Raw genomic sequence first — 26186 nt, forward strand, 5'->3', positions numbered from 1 at the left:
AATGTGGCAAGTCTTCTCAATGTGTGCCTGTATTGTTTTCCAGGTGAACAGAATGGTTCTACCAAGATTTCATTACTGTTCACAGTTGGTGCTTTGTAATTCTATGTAATTTTAATTAAAGAAGAATTCTGAAACAGTCTCCCTCTGTGCTACCTACAAGCATACAATTAGCAGAGTACAGTGTCTGCTGTGAGCAGTCAGTTAATGATTTCAGTTTAATAATTTATTATTGCTTCTTCAGTGCCAACCATACTAGAAAAATAAGTGAAAATTGTATGCAGCAAACAGGCATTTAAAAATGGAGGATAGTTTAAAAATTTCCAAAGGATTGTTTTCTCTGTGTAAGCCTAACATCTCCACAAGCCCTCAAATCTTTACAAATGAGTGAATACCATTTTCCCTCACAAGGATTTAAGGAGAAAACAAATGTTTTTCTTCTAATAATAATAGATTTTTCTTCTAAATGTAGCTGTGTCTGATGGATAGCTTCTATGCCAAAGTATCTTCTCACCACTTAAAAGTAAGATATACTTCTCAAGTACACCCTTGGGAGTGGCAGGCTTATGGTAAATTTATATACTGGTATTAGTCAAATTTAAAATAGTCTTTTTAAAAAGTCTCTAAATACTGCAATGAGCTTCTTTGTCCAATTTGAAAATCTGGACAAACGTGTTGAGCTGCAATTCCTGATCCTAAAGGATTTTTCATTTAAGAAAGTCACTTTGTTATTACAGTAGAAAAATTGAGATATTAGTCATCCTTTTCACAGGAATGTAAACCAGCACCTAAATAATCACCAGACTTTTCAATGAGTTAGTATTCTATTAGTCCATTCTGAAAGCAGAAACCTCAATTGTAAAGATGTAGGAAATATAAGTTTGACAAAAAAATATCAAAAGCTAAGGAACAAAACTAGAATTTTAAGTGACACTTTTAACATTGGCATTAACAAGAAGATAATACACTTGATCTAATTCTGTTTCAATTGTAAGTAGAAGAGATAATGAGCTATTATAGAAGAGTAGTGTTTTATATATGTATATATAAATTCATAATTATATACATACATATATAATATTTCAGTATATAATAGTTATAACCAGGTTTGCCAATATAAAATTAAGCATGTATTTCTCAAGAAATTAGGGCATTCTTAATACTTATTAAAATTATCTTATGGTTCCCTTATATATTATTTCTAGATCCTTATTGAAAACTACAAAATTTGGGAATAGTATCTTACAAAAACAAGCACAGTTGATTAAAACTCAGAGCTGTAGAAATCACTTTAACATCATCTTAAGTTTTGGCACTTCACACCTGGACTTAGCTATATTCTGTTTCATGTGTACATGACAAAATCAGACAGCCAAAGTAGGACTAACAAGAGTATAATATTACACAAAGAGGTGAAAAAATATAATTTAGTCTATTTCCTTCTTCCAAAGGGTAGGGTAGGTGGATTGGACAAATAACCCAGACTTAACTAAAAAACATCATTTAAGTGACATCCTCTACATGCAAAAACTAAAATGGGAGACTTTACTACCCAGACACTCATCTGAAAATTAATACTAGAGTCATGAAATGAACTTCCTGCAACCCATAACACAGTTTTATAATTATGTTCACAAATTAGAGCAGAAATTATTTAATATAATTATGATGCATTTAATAAAATCTTTATAGTAAATAAGAAATGGAAAAACATAGTGTTTTATTCAAAATAGCAGCAATAGCATTGTCCTTAATATATGATTCATAAATTGCATATGAGATCCAGGACATTTAAAGGCAACAGCTCTAAGAGTGATTATCATTCTTTTTGTTCTACTGTAACTTTAGAAATCAATCAAAAAACACTAACATTCACACCTATTTTCAATTTGTCCAAATTTTGAAATTCAGATTATAATTTTAAACAGAATTTCATCTAGAACACAGTGGATATCTATTGCTTTTTTTTCACAATAGCTCATTATATGAGTTGCTGAAGAAACACTTTAACAAAACAGCAATTTAAAGAACTATATTAAAATCATGCTCTTTTGTCCCTAAAATGGAAAATTTATTCTCTACCTCATGATTTGTGTTTTTTTGAGGATAAGAACAATTGCCAACCATTTGTTTTTCAGATATTCGGGACAGTGGGGGTCCCAAACCAGTGATGGTGTATATCCATGGTGGTTCATATATGGAAGGTACTGGAAATTTATATGATGGGAGTGTCTTGGCAAGTTATGGCAATGTGATCGTCATCACAGTCAACTATCGACTTGGGGTACTTGGTAAGAAGTCTCTTCTTTTCTTTTCACCATTAATCCATGAAGTATGTGACAGTTTTGTTTTTGACTTGTTTTGTTTCGCTTTGCTTTGTTTCCCTCATTGTTCTATGCTTGTTGATTTTGTTTGAACCAAAGTTTTTGATATTTTTAATAAATTCTGTAAGTCCATTCATAAATACATGATGAAAAACAGGGTAAATTCTTAAATTTGAAGGTAAAATGTAGCGAAATTATTCACACTGTTGAGTCATGTTTTTCCTGGTTTCCCTTTATAGAACTGTGAAAGGCAACAGAGTCAGGGCCTTTCAAAAGGAAAATTAGTCCCTGGACAAATTTTTCCTTCTACTTTTCTTTTTTACAATGCCATGAAATTGCCTGAAATTTGACATGAGCTTAGAAACAAGTTTATAGTCTCTTTGAGACTATGTGGATGGACTGGCTTTGGGGAATGATTGTCTGTCCTTGTGGTATAGGTTTGGGTTTTTAAAAAGTTGGTCAGATAAGAATTAAAAATATTTGTCTAAATGTATTTATATTGAAATATTTGATTTGGAAAACATGCATTATCAGAGAGTCATAAAGAGTTCAAGGCAATACTGTATATATATGTAAAACAAAACCAAATTGGAGATCATTGGTTTGAAGAAAATTATAGGGAAATATTATTTTCAAAATAACTTATCAAGTACTCTGAGACATTGTTTTATGTAATAACTTAACCCATTATTAAAGGATAAACTTGATATTCTACTTGTGTAAGTTTATGTTCATGCTATTGCCACAATTTTAGGAATGAAATTACTTTATCATTTAATAAAACACTTTTATTGTGGTATTTTAGTTAAGAGTATTTCCTGAAAGAGTACAATTGATCACAAAAGATTTTATCTTTTTAATCTTAATTGTTCTTAAAGTCTTATCACATACTATACACTTTTTAAAGGTATACAATTTATACTGCTACTTTCACAGAAAGATGCACCTCACTCTCATTCTTTAGAAGATTTTAGAAAAGGAAATTAAGTTAGATTTTCTTTTATAATAATCGTTCATATCATATATTTGGCCATTGAAAATCAGTGTTGTTTTTCCTCTTCACTGTTGGTTACTTCTATGTAATCATAAGCGTGTGTTCATGCCACTCTCAAAATATAAAAAAAGAATATTTTTTTTCAATTGAGTTTGTATGTTTTGGGGAAGGGGATACAATGCCTTGCAAAGTGAAATCTTGATCTTTTCCTAGTTTTCTATTTTGAATTTGGAGTATGTTGGAAAATAGGTGTAACATGGCAAATTTAGTTGTCAGATATTTCTGTAACATTTTTCAAGTACACTTTAGTTTCCCATAGTGTCTAATCAGGCATTGCTTCCAGTGTTCTTAAAATTTCAGTTGGTGGGAATGTGTATTTTCCCACCAATGAAAACTGTATATTAGAAAGATATATAAAGAGATGTTCATAATCATCTTCTTAATTTTAAATATCTTAGTGTTGTCATTTGTTTTTATGCAACTTTAATGTAAGAATTTTCAATATTTTAATACATTTAATTTTAATTATTTAATACATTTAATTATTTAATTTCAATTGACTTTAATACATTTAATTTTAAGTATTATTTATAGCTTAGTTGCTTATATTGTTATATTTATGTTTTTTATGAATTTCTCAAGTTGAAAATTCTGAAGCAGTCACGAGTTTGCCAGTTGAAAATTAAAATTAAATGCCAAATTGTTACAGCAATGTTTTCAAGGACTTGGCCGTCCACTTAATCATATATATTTATTTAATTAAAAAAATCTTTTGGCCACACCTTATGTTGCCTCACTTTGTTTAATTGTACTCACATAAAGTAAGATTCCATAAATCAAGCTGCTAATTTACTAAATCTTTGCCTTTTTTTTTTTTTTATGTATTCAGAACTGATGAGGACTTGACTTTGGTCCAATTTGAATCCTGTATTTGTGCTCATATCCTATCTCTAAACACCATGCTCTGAATGACTGAATTGCAGGGCAGTAGATTAACCAGCTAAAAAATGAAGAAATTGGTCAATTGCTTGGTCTGTAAAATGGCAAGCAGAGTTGGTGTTGATGATGGATGATTTTTCTCAGTGCTACATATTCTGCTGTACTACAGTTTAGGATTTAACTTTCAGGTGGCTCCTTTGTTGCTCACTAATAATCAGCATTAAGAATCAGGTGTCCTTTCTAGACCTCTCAACATGATGAAGCACAAAACTCTGTTGGTGAACAATTTTAGATGCATTTTGGAACACTAGTTCTGGAGCAGGTATATTCTGGTCACTTTGTTCCTAGAGTATGTATCGGGGCTTTGTGAAAATAGATTTAAGTGAATTAATTCATGAAAACTAAATTATTGAAACATTTGTTTCAGTACACTTTGCATGTGTGGTATACAACAAGGTAAGCCATGTTTCTTTGGTATGGGATCCAAAATTATTGCTGTTTAGTTTGCATGTGGGAGAGTATTGGAAATTAAGTAGAAGATAAGATTTGGTCCCACATCAGAGGAAATTCTGATCTGTGTTTCGGTTTGGATGCTTTGGTATGAAGGATATGAATTTGGGGGTTCAATGTACAATTTGGCTAATTACAAAACTGTTGCTCTCAGAGGATTGGCAGAAATAATTGAGATGTCTGAAACAGGTAATGTAATTAGTGTTGATTGATCTTACTATCCCAGAGGAAAAATATTACAGGCTTTATTTGTTTGTTTGTTTGTCTTAGTAATAACTACAAATATGACAGTATTTTGGTAATAAAATTTATACAGCTATCTAGAGGCAAGGTTTCAGTTTAAAGCATTTCATGTTGAAAATAAGATTTTGTTCACTGCAAAGTAAACTGGAATAGAAGAAAAAAGATCTCCTGTTACAATATCGTTTTGATGAAGTTAAGAACAAATGGGAATTAGTTTATCAACCCAGACCCTTTTGTGGTTTCCTTTGGAGTGATAATATAGGCTATCACTATTTTGATAGTAAGAAAAATTGCTAATAAGATTGAAAAAAAGGAGAGGGGATAAAAAGGTTGAAAAAAAAAAAGGGAGGGCAGGGCTCTGCCTGTTAATCTCACTTCCCTGTTTCCTCTCTGAGCCCTTTGCAACCTTATCTCATTCAGTATACTGAACAGTTAGACTTTCTTTCACTTCTAGTTGTATACATTCTTTGTCCTCAGCCAGCTTTAACTCTTCATTTTCTGTTATTTAGTACGTTGTTGCATAGTTCTTTAAAATACATTTAAAATCACTGTTAACAGACTTATTTTTAACATTATATATAATTTTTTAAAACCATAAGGTAAAATTACCGTAATGGAAATTTAAGGAGAAGTGTTTTGATTACATTTCTCAAAAGCCTAAAAGGGGGAAATAATATTAAGTATTATGGTTGTAAATAAGATAAACATATGTACTTAAGAGCAAGAACCAGAAGGAAATATGAAAAAAATTACACACTATTAGGATGGGGTATTGTGCAATTAACACTTGAAAATAGAAACTAAATGATATATTTTCACATCTCAAAACTGAAAAATATATTAACTAATTTAGTGTTAAAAATGTGTTTCAACTGCCTCTTTAAATTTAGAATAAATTTAAGAGTTATTTTTAGAGAAAATGAAAAAATTTAATACCACTATTAGGATCTAATTTAGGCAAACACGATTTTTATCTGGTGGAAATTTAATATAACTTTGATCTTTATATGAATATTTTGGAGGCAATTATGTGTTCATAATTCTAACCTGCATGATTTAGACTAGAAAACATTTGTTTTAAAAATTTTAGAAGTACTAATATCTATCTGAAATTTGGAGAGTTTTAGGAATCTAATGTCTGAGGAAAAAGTTTGAAGAGTATATACTTATATTTGAAGAATTGTAAGGCTAAGTCATTTAAAACACAAATTTTTGTGTGTGTTTTTTTTACTTTACTGCATATCAACTTTAATGAACACCTGAATTAATTTTTATTCTGTTAGAAATGCCTAATGAGATTTGTTGATTCTTATAACTATATTATCGACCTTATGATAATACTTCAAGTATTATTAGACAAGTGACAGAAGTAAATATAATGGTGGTGGTGCCCAGTTATCAAATATACAATGTTTGCTCCAATAACATACATCTTCTATAAAAAGTAAGAACAATATAGTGCTTATTTTTAGGCAGTTTCAATCTAATAGAGCAGAGAAGTAAACATTCACTAGAAAACAATAATTGACATTCCGTTTCATATTTATAATAATATTTTTATAATAATTTTAAAATGCAAAGAATATCAGATAGATCCCTATATATGCAGTGATTGAGATTCATTTTGAATCTGAGCAGTCTAGCTTCAAGGAGACTTGGTAAAGTCTAGGTTATGCTTATGATTTAAAAAAGAAAATCATATTGGGGTGCCTGGGTGGCTCAGTCGGTTGGACCACTGACCTCTGCTCAGGTCATGATCTCACAGTTTGTGAGTTGAAGACCCACGTCGAGCCCTGTTTTGACAGCTCGGAGACTGGAGCCTGCTTCGAATTCTGTGTCTCCCTCTGTCTCTGCCCCTCCCCTGCTCATGTTCTATCTCTCTCTCTCTCTTTCTCTCTCAAAAATAAATAAACATTAAAAGAAAAAAATTAAAAAGAGAAAAGCTTATTAATTTATGAAGCAGTACAATATTTTGTCATTAGGCTTGGTTTTTGTTTTGTCTTTTTTTTGGCACTGTTTTTATTTTTGTTTGGCTGTAAATCCTAAAACAGAAAAATAAACAAAAATCTTTAAATATGACCTTAAATTTGAGAGCAATATATAGTAAAATATTAAATTTTATAAGATGATCCAAATATTTTCTTGGGAGGTAGAAGAGGGAGTCAGGCTGTCCTTGAAGAGTCAAAAATGTCTTCATAAGATTGGTTTTATTTCAGTAAGATCATGAAGAGTAGATTATCTCTGGGTTTAACTGAAGGGACGAGAAAAGCACTTTCAGTGTTTCTTTATTCACACCCTTTCTACTTCAAAAAAGTGGAGATAATTTGTGACAAAAATACACATGTAAATAAGTTGCTAAAATCATATAGGAATACACTTTAGACAAAAGATACAGAAACTTAGGCCATGAATCTGTATTAGAATTGAATATAAAATGTATATCGTAATTTCCTAGATGAGAAGTAAAAAGGATAATGGAACAAATTTTGTAATTGTTATTACCAGATAAAGAAAATATATATTAACCAATAAAAAATATACAGCTTTTTCTCACACCATACCCTAGAAAATTTATCATATGGCTTGTTTTTGTTTGGAACACTGAACAAAATTGGAATCCTGTGATAGTTTTGATGTCCTTAGAAGATACAGATATATTCTCAGTATATGATTATTTATATTAACACTCTATAAAAGCCAAGAACATAATAATAAATGCCCACAATTTCTATAGTGTCATAAAAATACCTACCCAAATGCAATTCAAGGAAGACATTTGGTGATTTCACTTATAATGGGATAGAACTAAAAACCAATTGAGAGCAATTGACAGTTAACTTGGTCCATAGATTTCTTTTCTCAAATATCTATATCAACTGAGGTCTAATAAGGGTAGGATGGTAATCAATTTTAGATTGAGTTCTAAAATGAGCTACTGGAGTAGAGATATTGTTTGTCCTTTGGAATAAAGAAATTTAAGACAGCTAATGTCGCGGGGCAAAGTAGACTATTTGTTTGCTATTTTTATTCAACTTCCTCCAAAATTTCAGGTGGCTTGCAATACAATTATTTAGTTATGCCGACAACTTAGGAAAAACCTGAAAGTAAGTACGTCAATTAATGTAGGTGTTAGTTAAAAGAAGTTTGCTTTTTAAAAAATATGTTTTTGGGGGCATCTGGGTGGCTCAGTCAGTTGAGTATCCAACTTCTACTCAGGTCATAATCTTATAGTTGGTGGGTTCGAGCCCCACATTAGGCTCTGTGCTGACAGCTTGGAACCTGGAGGCTGCTTCAGATTCTGTGTCTCCCTCTCTCTCTGACCCTCCCCCATTAGTACTCTGTCTCCATCTCTCAAAAATAAATAAAAATGTTTTAAAGAATGTGTTTTTGAACAAGTCATGTAATGTCATTTATTAATTTATTCAGTCATTAAATATAAATTGAGCAATATTATATATCAGACATTCTACTAGTTATTGAGGATAATTTGAAAAACATGAGAGATATGATGCCTGCTATCCAGTAGATTGCTAGCCATTAGGCAAGATGGAAAATAAATGAATAATTATACAAATGATATCTTTTACATAGATAATGATTTGGTGCAAAGTCAACTTTCTTTACAATTATCTAGATGACATATACTAGAGAAATGGCAAATGTTAACCTGTTCAGGAAATGTTTCGCAAAGGAGGTGACGTTCAAGTCTCCATTTCTTATATTCTACTGAGAAAGCCCTTGTCAAGATTCCCAAGCACCTCCAGTTTGTTAATTCCATTGTCCACTTCTCTGTTCTTATCTTTCTTGATCTCTCCATTGCATTGGAGACAGTTAACTAGTCCTTTCTTAGTATGCTCTTTCTTGGCATCACCCCAGCGTTATTTCCTATCATACTGTCTGCTCCTTCTCAGGCTCCTTTCCTGGCTCTTTCGCTCTTACCCTGGTCTCTAAGTGTTGAAACAGCATTATCCAGCATTGTTGGTTCCCTTCCTTTTCCTCTCTATTTCGTCTCCCTAAGGGACATCATGCATGGCTCTAAATACCATCTCTATGGAAGCGACTTCCAACACTGTATTTTCAGGACTTATTCCTTAAAACTTCAAACTTATATACTTTTGCCTATCAACACTCCATGGAGATATCTAATGAATATTTCAATGGCTATATTTTGATTTTCTCATGTGTGTATTTCATTGTCTTTCACAATTATTATAATAATTGTAACAATATAACAATAGCAATAATCATAGTAGCCATACTCATTGAAGACTTCTTATATTCCAAAAGCTATTTTAAGCAATTTACAATAATTGCATTATTAAATTCCCATAATAACCCTACGAGGTAGGGTTGTTATTTTCCCAAATTTATGAGTGCAGAAACAAATGAATAGAGAGATTAAGTATGTTATTTATAGTCAGACAGGTCAAATGGTATTAAGTGCTGGAGCCAGGCTTCTAACCCAGGCAGTCTTCTCTTCAACACCATACTGATGCCACTAGCACTGCCATTTGTCTGGATAATCAAGTAAAACTCTATAGATTTCCTCTGATTTGTCTCTCTTTTATGCTCAACATTCAATTCATCAGCTTCTCTTGCTGAATTATTCCAACATGCATCCTGGATCTGTCTTCTCCTTTCAATTTCCCCCTTTCCCAAACTAAGCTAAGTCTCCTTGAACCTCTTATGTTATTTTCCCCTTTCATTTTTGCTCCATACCTATAATCCATTCTCCATACAGCAAAATCAGATTATTTTTTTACAACATAAAGTGTACCAGCTCACTTTTCTGCTTACCACCCTCCAGTGGCTTTCCATTATTCACTTAGAATAAAATTCAAACTCCTTCCCTGACCTGTCTGACAAAACCTTTCATAAATCTGGATCATGTATCCATATCTCTTAATGCCTGTACCTCTTGTACCTGTATTTTAGTTCATCTCAAAATGCTGTTCCTCTATTTCTAGTCATCTTTTGTTCTTTTATTTTTTGGGGGGTTTATTTATTTTGAGACAGAGAGAACAGGGGAGTGGCAGTGAGAGAGTGGGAGAGAGAGAATCCCATGGAGGCTCCCCTGATCCTCACACAAACTGTGAGATCATGACTTGAGCTGAAGTCAAGAGTCCAACACTCAATGGACTGAGCCACCCAGGTGCCCCCATCGTTTGTTCTTTATACACAACAAATTCATTCTCATTTTAGATATTTCATACTTGCTGTACCCTCTCCCTAGACCTGTGTGGAACTAGTTCCCAGTCTTCTGATCTTGGTTTGAATGTTTCTTCTCAGAGAGACCATCCGTGTTCAACCAATCTAACAAGAGCCACCATATCACAAGTTATCTGCTTCTTAATGATCCTTGCATTACATTGACCATACCTGATTATCTCCTATTTATATTTGGACTGTTTGTTTTATGGTTGTCTAGTGCTCCAAAGCCTGAAATAGTCCCTGACATATGGAATTTGCTGAAAAAATATTTGTTGAATGAATTTATGTGAATCTGAAGGATCAATAGGTGTTAATCCAATGTGGTCATTGATTGGAGGGTGAGGCAGAGCTTCAGGAAGTGAGGAAAATCTGGATGAAAGCCAGAGGAAGAGAAGGTTTGGTGTGTTAAAGGGACTGAACAAACCCAGCTGGAATGTTTGGAGTACTGGGTAGGTAGTGTCAGGTAAGGTTGAAAACAGGCAGCATCTCTTTAAAGATGTAGGACTTCTAAGAACAATGAGAAACAATGATAGGGCATCGAGCAGATAAGTGACATGATTAGATTTGCATTTCAAAAAGTGTGTTGAGCAGGCCTAGACCTTGATCAAAGTTGAGAATCTGTTATGATACAAAAACATGGCGTGTGCCTCATTAGAGTGAGATGCTTGGTAAAGTCAGTGAATAAGGGAGATATTTTGCTCATGGGAAACTGAGGGACCAGCTAAGCCTTGGCTGACCCAGGTGAGTATGTAAATCTGTCTTTTATACAAAAAGCAACATAAAGATTTTTCCAATAGTAGAATGAATGATAATAGAATGAATCAAACCAGCATTTTCCATTTTTTACCACAGTCACTTATTTAAATGACTTATTTTGGTTCTAATTATCTTAAATTTTTCATGAATCAAACCAGCATTATAGAGAACTCTTTTGAATTCTTGTTTTGAAGGAGTGTGAATCAATATGATCTGTATTGTTCCAGAGACTGGCCAATATAAGAGACTGAAATAAATTACTATATTATGATGTCTCCTTATTTGTCTTTCTGTGTTATTAACACCTCCTTATTTAAGATCTTAGTTGTAGAGGGAGGAAGTTGAACGTATGTGGTTTATGATTTCCTTGAGACATTAAGATCAGTCATTTGGAATAAGACCCAAGAACATAGAATAAAAAATTTCCCTCATTCCTAGTCAAGGTGTTCTTCTGGGTCCAGAATTGGACAACTATTTTTATGTACTCAAAAGACTTCAACTAACAAACCATGAGCAAAAAGATATCTAGTTTCTTTCCAGAGCAGAAGTCATCATCTTAACTCAGTCATTCATGTATTCACTCATTAATTCACAAGCATTTGATAAGTGCCCACTATAGATTTCCAGCAGTTGGGTTGGTCTGTGTTCACAATGGAAAAAAAAAAAAAATATATATATATATATATATATACATATATATATATATATATATATATATATACACACATATATAGATTAGACTCAATCCTTCCTCTCTGGATTTCAAAGTATATAAGGAAGATCAACATGAAACAAACCAACAAAACTATTAGTACAAATTTTGATATGTTGTATTTCTGAAAAGATGAGGATGTTAAGAAAAAAAAAAATATTTGTGGAACTGAAATGTAGAATGAGGGCTTCAGGAAACATTTTCTTTTATTTTTTGGTACCTCTCATGCTAGCCTAGTTGTGGGTTTGGTTTTTGTTTTCTTTTTCCCCCATGCATTTTCAAAGTTAAATATTAAATGACAGATAAAATATTTTGAAATAGTTTTAAAAGATGTAATATTAGAAACCAAATAAGCATTTAAACAAGCAGCTGTGGTAAAAATGCAAAAATCCAAACAAACAGACCACCCACAAACAACCAGGCAAAATTCTCTATTTGAATGTAATGAGCAAAATTGGTCTGTGAAATACAATAAACAGGGAAAGGATCCCAGGGGGCAGTAACCAGCCCTTAGCTATTGAGTCTATGGAATGAGAGTATAATCATAGGAATTTTCAGAGACAATTGAAGGTTTTCCCCCTCACCTGCCCTATTGTGACTAGGAAAGCCATGCGATGTGTAAGTTAGTCACATTAATGATTTTTTTTCCTAATGGAGATATGAGTGTCTTCTTCACCCAGTATCAAAATATTTCCTCTTTGTTCCAAAAAAAGCCTTGGATTTTGCTTTTTTAGTTTCACTTGCTTTCGAATGATCCTTTTCCACCTCTAATGGTCCATCAGTAAGAAACTAAGGCCTTACTTCCCCTACCTTCCCATGATCTAGTGCCATGGTCCTTGATATTTCTTCCACTTTTACTACTTTGCCTTAAAAATATACTGCAACTTCATCTGCCAGAACACCTTGTAATGTCTTTCCCTTTCTGAAGTTCTTCCTTGAATAAGTTATTCCATAAACATTTAGATATTGTTCCCTTTTCCTTGACATAGTTCATTTAAAAAATACCTTATATTTGTCTCCTTTTTTCTATTCCTGTTACTACTAACTACTCACCTTGGGTTACCAGGTTTTCCAGCTGACTCCCAAGCCCCAGACCCAAACTTACATGCTAAATTACCTTAAAAACACTTTAAATTAAAAAAAAAAAAAAAGTTTATTCATTTAGAGAGAGACAGAGAGAGTGTGTAGGGGAGGGGCAGAGAGAGAGAGAGGGAGAGCTAGAGTCCCAACCAGGCTCCCTGCTGACAGTGCCATTGTGGGGCAAGAACTCATAAAACATGAGATAATGACCTGACCCGAAACCATGATGCTTAACCAACTGAGCCACCCCGGCACCTCACCTTAAATAATCCTTAAAAACATAACAGAATACCAGATTCTTTAGATTTTCTCTGCTCTGTATTTCTAAATATTTCTTACCAACTCCTGAATCCATTCCAGATTTTTCCTTCCATTTTAGGGTTGCTGAAGTGTGTTGCTTCCTTCTTAGCAAACATTATCTTCTATTAGTTTCTGGAAAGTCCCTTATACTTAAGCCAGGCTAGCCTCCTCACTTCAGGACCATTTCCAACAGCTTACTTGCCAAATTTTCTCATCTTGCTTAATCTACACAGCCGAGCTATCGCCCTACCTTCTATAAAGTTATCTCAAGCCAAATTGATCTGTCTCTTCTGTCTGCTTGCATAGCTTAGGCAGCCTACCCTTCATTTTGGTACGCAGAAAACCAACTCCCCTTGTTATTTTGTGTGTATTAACTGCTCAATATAGTAGACGCCTTGCCACCTAAACTAGAAAATAAATACAAAATAAATGCAAATCTGGTTTTCCAATATCTTCAAGACTTGCAGGGTGCTCTGCATACATAATCCAAAGATCAATAAGTGTGCAAGTTAATTCACTTTGTCCTGTTCTTAGGATATGCATGTCTTAGGTGGGAGAACAGATAGAAAGAGTGACTGATAGTGGAGGATGTGGGGAGGTAGTAAAGACTACTAACTATGTGCATGCCAGGTCTCATGTCTAGTCCCACAAAAATGAGGTGAGGTCTTGTTGATGGTAGCAATACTTCACCCCCAACGGCAGTGGTATGAAAAATCCCTGGATCCTCTGGAAAAATGCCATGGGCACTGGAACTGTAATGCATGAAAACAGTAATTTATTTTAAACTGAGTAGTGATTCTGAATTTATCATACCTTTACAATCAACATTAATTCTGTTTCCTGCATAACATATTGTGAGTGAGAAGGTTTGGTGTTCATGAGCATTAAATGAACATAAAAATAGTGATGAACTGCAACTCTTTGAATTAAAATATATACAATTTTAAAGAAAGGATATTTACTTTATATATGTGATAGGGTGTGAAATTTATGTTTTTAAACTCAGTTTAATGTTGTTCTTTTGTAAAGCCAAGGTAAAAAGAATTTTATAATTTCTTTGCCTTTTGATACCTCACCTGTTTTGAATTTAATTACAGGTGTTCAGTTATTGCCACAAATAGAGAGAGGCTGGGGTGAGAGATCTTAAACTATTGGTTACTTACATACCCACCCATTTTATCTAACAGAACAGTTAAGATAATACATTTAATTATTTTTTAAAAAAATTCTAAATACTAGGCAAGCTATATTACTCAGCTGACTTATGTATCAACAAAGTCACCATTTAGAAACTTTTCTGAAGAGCTGAGGCATATTCCTGAGATGTGACATATCCAAGAGAAATACTAATTTCTGTTCTGCTATTGCTAGCTTCTTGTATTTGAGCTTTTCAAAGCAGCACCTTTTCTAGAAAACTCAGTTCTCTTAAGAGACTATGTAAATACTCAAAAGAAATAAATTATTAAAAAGGATTTGTGTTAATATCATTATAATTTGCAGCATTTTTTTCTTAAAATTTTTAAAAGTTTATTTATTTTAGAGACAGAGTCAGAGCACAAGCCTGGAAGGGTCAGAGAGAGAGGGAGACACAGAATCTGAAGCAAGCTCTAGGCTCTGAGCTGTCAGCACAGAGCCCGACGTGGGGCTTAAACCCACAAATCATGAGATCGTGACCTGATCTGAGGTCAGATATTTAACTGACTGCACCACCCAGGTGCCCCAGCAGCATTCTTTTCTGACAGAAAATATGTAATGAATTTTTTGTCCTTTAATTATGCTAGGATTAAGATTTTTTATTTTGAATGAAAATAAGCTTTAAAAATATGCATTATTTGTTTTTAACATAAATTTAAAAAATTGCTTAACTAGATAGTGTTTTTCCCTGAAATGTACCACAGCTGTAGCTGTTTAAAGTCAACAAAGAACATATTTTTCAGAGTGTATTTTTGACTCTTCTGTTTTTTTTCTTTGTTTTCTTTGTTTTTTTTTTTTTTTTTTTTTTTTTTTTAAGAGAAAGAGAGAGAACATGAGCAGGGGTGAGGCAGAGAGAGGGGGAGACACAGTCTGTAGCAGGCTCCAGGCTGTGAGCTGTCAGCACACAGCCCAACATGCGGCTTGAACTCATGAACCAGGAGATCATGACCTGAGCTAAAGTTGGACACTTAACTAACTGAGCCACCCTGGCACCTCTTGACTCTTCTGTTTTAAAGCCAATATGTAATATTTACCAAAACAGACAGTTTATAGTTGACAGTTCATATCTGGATTTATTTTCTGGAAGATGTTTACAGGGACCACATCAGGCATGTATAATTTTCCCTAATCCCAGGCTATTCTGTATTTAAATACGTAGTATCCATATACTCCTTTAGTGATATTTTATCATGATTTATATAATCTTGATATTTAGAAAGACAATTAACTACACATTTAATAAACTTACATATTTTTACCCTTTCACTTTACAGAAAGTATTTGTGACAGGTTATGAGAGTATGTACATAAAATTACAGTCAGATGTAAATAATGAATCAAGTCTAGAGAAAATAGAAGACCTGGTAAAGACCAAAACAGAATCTCAAAACATTTCCTCAGTTGATGATTTGCACTCTGAGCTGGAAACTATGCCAAGTTTTATTTATTTCTAATTATCAGAAGGGGTGTAAAACATGACAATTATTCGGAGAAATCAAAGGTATTCATTCTAAGCACTGAGTTTTTCAAAAGAAATTTCTCATGTGGGATTTCAGGTTGGGGGCAATTATAAAAATAGAATTCTATGATGAAATGTTCAAAAATAAGCAACCCAAATCCTGTTGTTTAAGCTTATTCATGCACCATACTTTGTTATGCTCTATTTCCTGCAGTCATCTAGCCTATGAGTTACATTTTCTCTGCTTGTTGCTGGAGTCCAGAAAGAGGGATCTTTCAGGTACAGAGCAGATGGGGTCAGGGGACACAGAAATTAAAACCATGTAGAGAGAAGGATTTCCATGCTATGTGTGTATCCTATAGGTAAATCTTCTAATTGATATTTGTTTTATATGAGAAAATTATTGATTATTTTACTTTGTTAACCCACTAGTATAAGATGACTGAGTCAGTGGTTTTCATATAGAAGACTTTTCTGTAGCTGGCCCAGATCATCTGTTATTTTTAAGAGGAAAGGATAATTTACTTAGTTTTCCTTTTTAAAAATAGAATAATATGATCCCTATCCCATACTTGTTTTCTATCATTCTCTTAAAAAGATCAAAAGATTCCTGTATTTATCCTTCTTTTTCCTGTCTTTTGCTTTTGGTCCAGTTTTTACACAAAAGCAAAAAATCTGCTATTTTTCTGAAATAGAATTTAAATTGGGTAATTACACAAGGGATACAGGAGTGCTGATGCATAGAGGCACATGGACCCCAATGTTCACAGCAGCACTCTCAACAATAGCCAAAACATGGAAACAGCCTAAGTGTCCATCAACAGACGAATGGATCAAGAAGATGTGGTTTATCTACATGATGGAATACTACATGGCAATGAGAAAGAATGAAATCTGGCCATGTGTAGCAACATGGACGGACCTTGAGGGTGTTATGCTGAGCGAAATAAGTCAGGCAGAGAAGGACAGACACCATATGTTTGCACGTATAGGAGGATTAGGAAGAACTTAACGGAGGACCAAGGGAGAGAAGAAGGGGGGAAATAGTGGGGGAAAGAGAGAGAGGCAAACCATGAGAGACTCTTGAATGCTGACAAAAACTGAGGACTGATGGGTATGGGGGGGAGGTGGAGGGGGGAGATGGACATGGAGGAGGGCACTTGTGGGGATGAGCACTGGTGTTATATGGAAACCAACTTGACAATAAACTCTTTAAGAAAAAAAATAAAAATAAAATAAAATTGGGTAATTACAGTAACTTCATGGCAGTTAACTCTATATGTCAGTATTTGCATTAAGCTCAATAAATCCCAATAATAAATATCTTCACATTATGTTAAATTTGTGTGTATATGTATACCTTGTATAAGTTAAAAATTTGATTTACTATTCTAGTCTTGAGTCTTGTAAAAGTTATAGACCTATCCTTTTAAATATTCCTTTTAGAAACCTCCCTATTCACTACTTTGCTTCTGGATCAGATAAAAATACACTGCAATCAAATATGTAATTTTAAATTTTATAGTAGCCACTTTAAAGAAAAATAAAAAGGAAGATAGAATTAATTTTAAAAACCTTATTTTATTGAACCTAATATTTCATTCAACTAAAATATTATCAATTTTAGATGGAATCACCACAAAATTATTAATGGAACATATGCATTTTCATTCATTAAAATATTTTTGTACTTATATAACATCTAAATTCAGATGCTATATTTCCAACAGCTAAAGTGAATGTAGTCTTCCCAAATTAATACAGTTGTGTCAGAAGACAATATTTGATGCTGCTTCACTTTTAAAATTTTAAATCAACTAAAATTAAATAAAATAAAAAATACAGTTCTTCCGTGACACAGGTCACATTTTAAGTACTCAATAGTCTAATGTGGACAGTGGCTACTTATTGGACAATGAAGCTCCACACTGTAGGTACTTTACTTTTTTTTTTTTTTTAATGTTTTATTTATTTCTAGGAGAGAGAGAGAGACAGCGTGAGCAGGGGAGGGTCATAGAGAGAGGGAGTCACAGAATCCGAAACAGGCTCCAGGCTCTGAGCTGGCAGTCAGCACAGAGCCCGACGCGGGGCTCGAACCCACGAACCGCGAGACCATGACCTAAGCGAAAGTCGGACGCTTAACCGACTAAGCCACCCAGGCGCCCCTGTACTTTACTTTTTTGATTATACTTATCTCTTAGGTAAAATTTTGAATCAAGAACCCTCAATTCATGAATATATTTACAAGTGATATTGACACACCATGGTATTAATGGATTATGTATTACAAAAATACACAGAAAATAGAAATTTTTGAAGATGACACAGCATTTTAAAATAATGGTTATTTTGGGGTGCCTGGGTGGCTCAATCAGTTATATCAGTTCAACTTCAGCTCAGGTCATGATTTCATGGTTAGTGAGTTTGAGCCCTGCATTGGGGTCTGTGCTGACAGCTCAAAGCCTGGAGCCTGCTTCAGATTCTGTGTCTCCTCCCTCCCTTCCCCTGCTTGCACTCTGTCTCTCTCTCAAAATTAATCATTAAAATTTTTTAAATAAAAAAATATAATAGTAGCTATTTTATCTTCATTAAAAAGTTCTTTTTTATTGAAATATAGTTGACATATAATCTTACATTAATTTCAGGTGCTTACTCATCTTTTGAACACCTTTTTAATTTAAAACTATGTGATTAAATAGGGTTTATTATTTTTAAGATATTATTTTTTACATTTTTTTCATCGATAGATTTGGAAGGCTGTTTCTACAATCAGTTTAATATTGAGTTGTAATGACTATTAGGACTGAAAAAGATGGCTTACAAAGACTACAAACTACACATATAAGGAGAAGTTCAATGTTACCATCATATATTTAAATCCGTATGATAGTCTTCTTGACAGTTTTGAAGACTGAATTCTTGTCAGGTAGGATTAAATTGTCATGGTTTCTACCTTGGAATTTAGTTGGCTACAAGCTCATTACTAACACATTCACACACAGAAAGCGTCAGCCTTTCCCTTTTTGTGACTTACTGGTACCTGCAACATCTTCAATCTGTGGTGTATTTGCAGGACTCTTTGAAAGCCACTGGTTCCCTGTGAGTGCTAGTTTTATTAAAATTAAATAACATATAGATCTACCCAAGCAGGCTCATGTAATCTGCAGCATACCTTACAATAATGAATTTAACAAGGGCGTAACAGGCTGTCAGGCAATGTCCTCCCTGCCTTCACGAGTCCTCATGCACCGTAAATCACATGTTTATATGACATGTGTACCTAAACGACATTTCCTTTACATACCCAAGAAATGTTTCAGTGTCATTCTGTGTGTTAGAAAACTTATATTTCTTTTTTCTTATATAAAATATAAGCATAAATATATGACTTGCTGTTTTCTTCTCAGACTCCTTCAAATCATGTGACTGATCCCAATCACAGTGTCCTCCTTGGGTAACCACTTACCATTATGAAGACTATTGATATAAGTTAAAATGTTCCTTAGCGTCAGGATGGATTATGATTTGGTGATATTATATACTGATATTTTGATTGGAGGATTTTTCTTTTATTGAACATTGGTAGAGGTTTCAATAAATCTAATATAAGTGACTAGAAATATCTTTCATTGACTAACATTGAATACAAGAATATAGCTTTTTCTTTTTTAAATGTAATTGAAGTATAATTGACATACAATGTTATATTAGTTTTAGGTGTACACCATAGTAATTCTGCTTTTGCAAACACTGCAAAATGATCACCTAAGTCTAGTTCTCATTGTCATTACACAAAGTTAAAACAATATTATCAACTATATTTCCCAGTCTGTACATCACATCTCCATGAATTATTTATTTGATAAATAGAAGTTTGTATTCCTTGATCCCTTTTACCCATTTCACCCTCCCCAATTTTCTCCCCACTGGTAATCATTAATCTGTTCTCTGTATCTATGAATCTGGGTTTTATTTTGTTTTGTTTGTTTGTTTTGTTTTTTAGATTCCACATATACATGAAATCATGCAGTGTTTGTGTTTCTCTGTCTAACTTATTACACTTAGCATAATACCCTTAAGGTTCATCCGTGTTGTGACAAGTAGTGAGATTTTATTCCTTTTTTTATGGCTGAGTAGTATTCCATTGCATATATGTAGCATTCCTTCTTTATCCACTCATCTATCAATGGACACTTAGTTTGCTTCCATATCTTAGCTACTGAAAATAATACTGTGATAAACATAACAGTGCATATATATTTTTGAGTTACTGTTTTTATTCTTTGGATAAATATCCAGGAGTAGAATTGATGGATCATATAGTAATTCCATTTTAATTGTTTGAGGGAGATCATACTGTTTTCCACAGTAGCTACAGCAGTTTGCATTTTCATCAACAGGCATGGTGTTCCCTTTTCTGCATGTACACAGCACTTAACACTTGTCTCTCCTTGATGGCCATTCAATGGTATAATGAATGGCCATTCATTAGTGTAAGGTGATATCTCATTATAATTTTGATTTGAGTTTTTCTGACAGTGATGTACATCTTTTCATATGCCTGTTGGCCCTTTGTATTTCTTATTTGAAAAAATGTCTGTTTAGGTCCTGTGCCCATTTTGTAATAGTATTGTTTGTTTTTTATTATTGAGTTGCAAGTGTTCTATATATATTTTAGATATTAATGCCTTATTAGACAAGATTTGCAAATATCTTCTCCCATTCAATAAGTTGCCTTTTCGTTTTGTTGATGGTTTCTTTGGCCATACAGAAGCTTTTTAGTTTGATATAGGCACATTTGTTTATTTTTACATTTGTTGCCCATAACTTTGGAGTCAGATGAAAAGAAACAGCTCTAAGACCAGTGTCAAGCAGTTTATTGCCTATGTGTTCTTCTAGGAGTTTTGTGGTTTCAGGTCTTTAATCCATTTTTAGATAATTTCTGTATGGTATAGGATAGTGGTTCATTTCATTGTTTTGCAAGTAGCTGTTTAGTTTTCCCAACACCATTTATTGGAAGACAGCTATGCTTTCCACTATACTACCAATGCACATATGACACCATTTATTGAAGAGATTGTCCTTTTCCCCATTAATATTTTTGGTCCCAATGTCATGTTAATTAACTGTATATGCATGGGTTTATTTCTAGGCTCTCTATTATGTTCCATTGTCCTTGTGTCTCTTTTCATGACAAACCGTATTATTTTGATGACTATAACCTTGTAGGATACTTGTAAATCCAGGAACATGATGCCTCCAACTTTGTTCCTTCTCAAGATTGCTTTGCTGTTCAGTGTCTTTTGTGTTTGTACAAATTTTAGAATTATTTGTTCTATTTCTGTGAAAGATGCCATTGGAATCTTGATAGAGATTGTAATGTGTAGACTATAGATTGTTTTACGTAGAATGAGTATTTTAACAATATTAATTCTTTTAATTCATGAGCATGATTTATCTTCTCTTTCATTTCTTTCATGAAATTATTTATATTTTTCAGTATACATGTCTTTAACCTTCTTGGTTAAATTTATTTCTAGGTATTTTACTCTTTTTGATGCAATTGTGAATGGAATTGTTTTCTAGATTTCTCTTTTTGATATTTCATTTTTAGTGTATAGAAATACAACATTTTTTATAAAATCAATTGACTTTGTATCCTTCAATTTTACTGAATTTATTTATTAGTTCTAACAGTTTTTTGGTGGCGTCTTTAGGGTTTTCTAGGTATAATATCATGCAATCTGCAAATACTGACAGTTTTACTTCTTCCTTTCCAATTTGTATGTCTTTTGTTTCTTTTTCTTGCCTAAGTGCTGTGACTAGGCTTTCAATAATATGTTGCATAAAAGTGGGGATGGGGGCATTCCTGCCTTGTTTCTGATCTTAGAGGAAAAGCTCTTACCTTTCACTATTGAAATAATATTAGCTATGGATTTGTCATGTATCTACTTCATCATTTTGAAGTACATTCCCTCTATACCCACTTTGTTGAGAGTTTATATCGTAAATGGATGTTGAATTTGTTAAATGCTTTTTCTGCATCTATTAAAATGACCATATGGTTTTTAACTTTCATTTTGTTAATGTGGTGCAGGGTGTTAATTGATTTGCAAATATTGAATGCTTCTTGTGTCTGTGGAATAGTATATAAGATGGATATGTTGCTTTTCATGTATCATTGAATTTGGTTTGCTAATATTCTTCTGAGGGTGTTTGCATCTATGGTCATCAGGAATATTAGCCTGTAATTTTCTTTTCTGTGTAGTGTCTTTGTCTGGTTTTGGTATCAGGGTAACGTTGGCCTCATAAAATAAATTTGAGAGCACTCCTTTTCTGAAAATTGTTTTGGAAGAATTTGTGAAGGACATGTATTAAATCTTTGAATGTTTAGTAGAACATACCAGTGAAGCTATCTGGTCCTGGACTTTGGTTTGTTGAGAAGTTTGGTTACTGATTCAATTTTCTTATTAGTAATTAGTCTATTCAGATTTGTATGTCTTCCTGATTCAGTCTTGGAATTTTGTATGTTTCTACAAGTTTATCCATTTCATGTAGGTTGTCCAGTTTATTGGTGTATAATTGCTCATAACATTCTCTTATAATTCTTTGTATTACTTGATATCAGTTGTAACTTCTCTTTTATTTCTGATTTTATATATTTGAGCTCTCTCTCTTTTTTTCTTAGTGAGGCAAACTGAAGTTTTTTCAAGTTTGTTTATTTTTTCAAAGAGCCCCTTCATAGTTTCATTGATCTTTTCTATTGCCCTTTTAGTCTCATTTCATTTCTTTCTACTCTCATCTTTATTATTTCCTTCTAGTAATTCTGAGCTTCATTTGTTCTGCTTTTTCTAGTTCTTTTAGGAAAAAAGTTGGATTGTTTGAGATTTTCTTGATTCTTGAGTTAGCTATGTACTTCCCTCTTAAAACTGCTTTTGCTGTACCTTATAGATTTTTGGTAATTCATTTTTCTGTTTTCATTTGTCTTTACTTATTTCTAAGTTACCCCTTTGATTTCTTCAATGACCTAGTAGTTGCTCGGTAGCATATTATTTAATCCCTACATCTTTGTGAGTTTTCCAGTTTTTTCCTTGCAGGTGGTTTCTAATTTCATACCTTCAGAAGCTTCATAAGACTTCAGTCTTCTTGAATTTATTGAGACTTGTTTTGTGGCCTAAAAACATGCAGTCTATCCTAGAGAATGTCCCGTGTACATCTGAGAGGAATATGTATTCTGCTACTTTTTAATGGAATATTCTGTATGTGTCTATTAAGTCCATCTAATGGAATTAAGTACATATAATTTAAGGCCAATATTTTCTTATTGACTTTCTGTCTTGATGATCTACCCATTGATATGTGTGATGTTAAAGCCCCTACTATTATTGTATTACTATAAGTTTATAGCTACTCTCTGTTTCTTTCTTCTCTTTTTCTCTTCTTTTGAGGAATTTTGTTTTGCTTTAGTGGTGTGTTTAAATTACTTTTTTCTTTTGTGTATTTATTATAAATTTTTGCATTGTGGTTATAGTGAGGTTCATATATAACATTCCTTGTATATACCAGTCTATTTTAAATAAATAAGCAACTTAAATTTGAGCAACTTTCAAAACTCTACATTTTTATCCCCCCTGTTTATATATTTGATGTCACATTTTACCTCTTTTCATTTTATATATCCCTTAATTAATTATTGTAGCCTTAGTTAATTTTACTTCTTTTGTCTTTTAAGCTTCATACTAGCTTTATGAGTGACCTTTCCACCACCTTTGCTATATATTCACCTTTTCCAGTGAAATTTTTACTTTTGTGTGTTTTCTTGTTAATAAGAACCATTTATTTTCTGCTGAAAAAGTCCCTTTAAATATTTTTTACATGACCAGTTCAGTGTTAATGAACTCATTTAGTTTTTACTTATCTGAAAAATTCTTTATCTCTTCTTCAATTCTGAATAACTTTGGAGGGACATGTTTTCTTTTAGAACTTTGAATATGGCATAACACTTCCTTCTGGCTTGCAAAGTTTCTGTTAAAATTTTGCTAATAGCCTTAGGGATTTCCCTTGTATGCAACAATTTGTTTTTCTCTTGTTGTTAAGATTTCTTTATTTTTAAGTTTTGACCTTTTAATTCTAATATGACTCAGTATTTATCTCTGGGTTCATTTTATTTGGAATGCTCTGGACCTGAATGTCTGTTTCTTTCACTGTATTAGGGAAGTTTTCAACCATTATTTCTGTAAATAATTTTTTTGCCCTTTTCTCTCTCTTCTGGGATCCTTATAATGAGAATGTAATTATGCATGATGTTTTTTCTATTACTGTTTAAGCTATCTGCATTTTTTAAAAAATTCTTTCCTTTTTACTGCTTTGACTGGGTGAATGCCAGTGTTGTTTTCCAGTTTACTGATTCGTTCTTCTGTTTTATCAAGTCTGCTTAGTGTATTTTTCTTATTTCAGTTATTATATTCTTTAGTTCTGTGACTTTTGTTTGGTACTTTAAAAAAGTATGTTCTCTTTGCTGAAGTTTTCACTGTGTTCATCCATTCTGCCCCCAAGTTTGGTGACTGTGTTTATGACTATTACTTTGAATTCTTTATCAGATTAGTTAATTTCTTTTATCATTAAGATCTTTTTCTGAGGTTTGGTCTTCTACTGTCATTAAGGACATATTTCTCTGTCCTAACTGTGTTTGTTTCTATGTATTAGTTGAAATAGCTACCTCTTTCCATCTTGATGTGTGTGAAACATGAAGCCCGTCTGTCAGGCTAAAGCTCCAGGATAAGTAATGGGAGTTATGTGTTAGTCTGCTGTCTGTGCAGTGTCCTGGGTGTGTTGACTTACTAAGACTTTTTAGCAAATGTTGTCGTCGCTTAGAGCTCAGGAATGTCAGCTGCTTTTGACAACCAGAGCCAGGTGAACAACGCGCATCCGCTATATGGTTTGTGCATGTCTGTGGACTTTAGCAGAGTAGCTGGCGACTGTAGGAAGGAGGGCAGGCGCGTCATCATCAGAAAGGCAACATGCCTTGCTTGGCTGCACATGCCCACAAGCTTCAATAGTGTTGCTGGCAAGTGTTCTTTCTGTGTGCATGTGCTGTTCTCAGTTTTGGGGCAAGAGAATGTTACGGCCATTTGTGCTCAACCACCCCACCCAGAGAGCAGAGGATAACTGCAACTGCCCATGTTCTTCAGATTTAGTAAGGCAGTGGCACAGTACAATGCCTCCTTGCTCCAACCCATCTTAGCAAGGCAGTAGGATGTGCTTTGTCTGAGTGCCCCTGCCTGTACTAGCAGGGTCAGTGGAGCGCACACAATTGGCATCCACCAGTGCCTCCATCTCCGGAGAGAGCCCCAGTTGTGTCCTGCCCCTCCAGCAGATCCCCACAGATCAACAAATGAATCTCCTTCAAACACAGTCTAGGGCTTCTCAAAGTGGTGCTTTTGCTCTGGTTCCCCAGGGGAGTCGGAGCATATGTAAGCCTTTTATTTTAAAAGGATAATCCGTTTTCTATCGCACTTTGGGTCCATAAGATATCAACCCCATTGGTGTTCTACCCCAAGGATTTTTGGAAACTCATCTCTTCAGAGCAGAGCCCAAGGGTTAAGATGCAATGTGGGGCATCAACCCTGGCTCCTGCAGGAGAAACTGCAGACTGTTGAGACTCCTCCCATTATAAGCCTCAGTGCCAGTGGTGGGGATTTTCGCGGAGACTGTGTCTCTGCCTCTCATACTCTTCTCAGTGTGATCCTTTAATCTTTTGTTGTGGAGAGCAGTTCATCTAGTTTTCAGATCTTTTTCAGAGGGAAATGATGCATATGTAGCTGTAGATTTGGTACTTCTGTGGGAGGAGAAGGTGAGTTCAGGATCTTCTATGCCTGAGTCTTGGAACCCCCTCAAACACCATGATATTCTTAAAGCAGATTCAAGACTTTATATGGGTTCTTTCAGCTTTGTGAATATATAAAAACTCCATCCAACAATCTGGCAGTCTTAAAGTAGGCCCAAATAGCCACTTAGACCTCATCAAACTGTGCCCAAGAGAAGAGCACAAAAAACTGTGCCAGCTAACGAACAAATGTAAGAGTGGAGGAATTAAGATCTCTATTTTAAAAATATTCCTCATTTTCATTCACTTCAAAAGAATTCAAATTATGCTTTCTTACATTTCAGACGATGATACTCTGTTGAAAGGAACTGAGAAAGCTTTTTAGCAAGAAAAAAAATTAAAGGATGTTTTAAAATGTTGCTAGTATGATTAATTTTTATTTATTTAATTTTTATGTTTATTTATTTTTGAGGGAGATGAACAGAGTGTGAGCCAAGGAGGGGCAGAGAGGGAGGGAGACACGGAATCTAAAGCAGGCTTCAGGCTCTGAGCCGTCAACACAGAGCCCAACCCGAGGCTCAAACCCATGAACCGAGAGATCATGACCTGAACCAACATTGGACACTTAACCAACTGAGCCA

The 26186-nt window shown here is 33.7% G+C and overlaps 1 protein-coding gene across 1 annotated transcript in view; it reads left to right on the forward strand.

The window, feature by feature from the left end:
• NLGN1 (neuroligin 1) overlaps positions 1-26186 on the forward strand; it is a 662036-nt gene that overhangs the window by 213631 nt on the left and 422219 nt on the right. The window contains exon 5 of the mRNA XM_039218377.1: positions 2136-2288. Coding sequence (XP_039074308.1) covers positions 2136-2288 — 153 coding nt within the window. The remainder of the gene's footprint in view (positions 1-2135; positions 2289-26186) is intronic.

This window comes from Hyaena hyaena, unplaced genomic scaffold (assembly GCF_003009895.1).
Source record: "Hyaena hyaena isolate Hyena2069 unplaced genomic scaffold, ASM300989v1 scaffold_755, whole genome shotgun sequence".
In the NCBI taxonomy this organism is placed as follows: domain Eukaryota; kingdom Metazoa; phylum Chordata; class Mammalia; order Carnivora; family Hyaenidae; genus Hyaena; species Hyaena hyaena.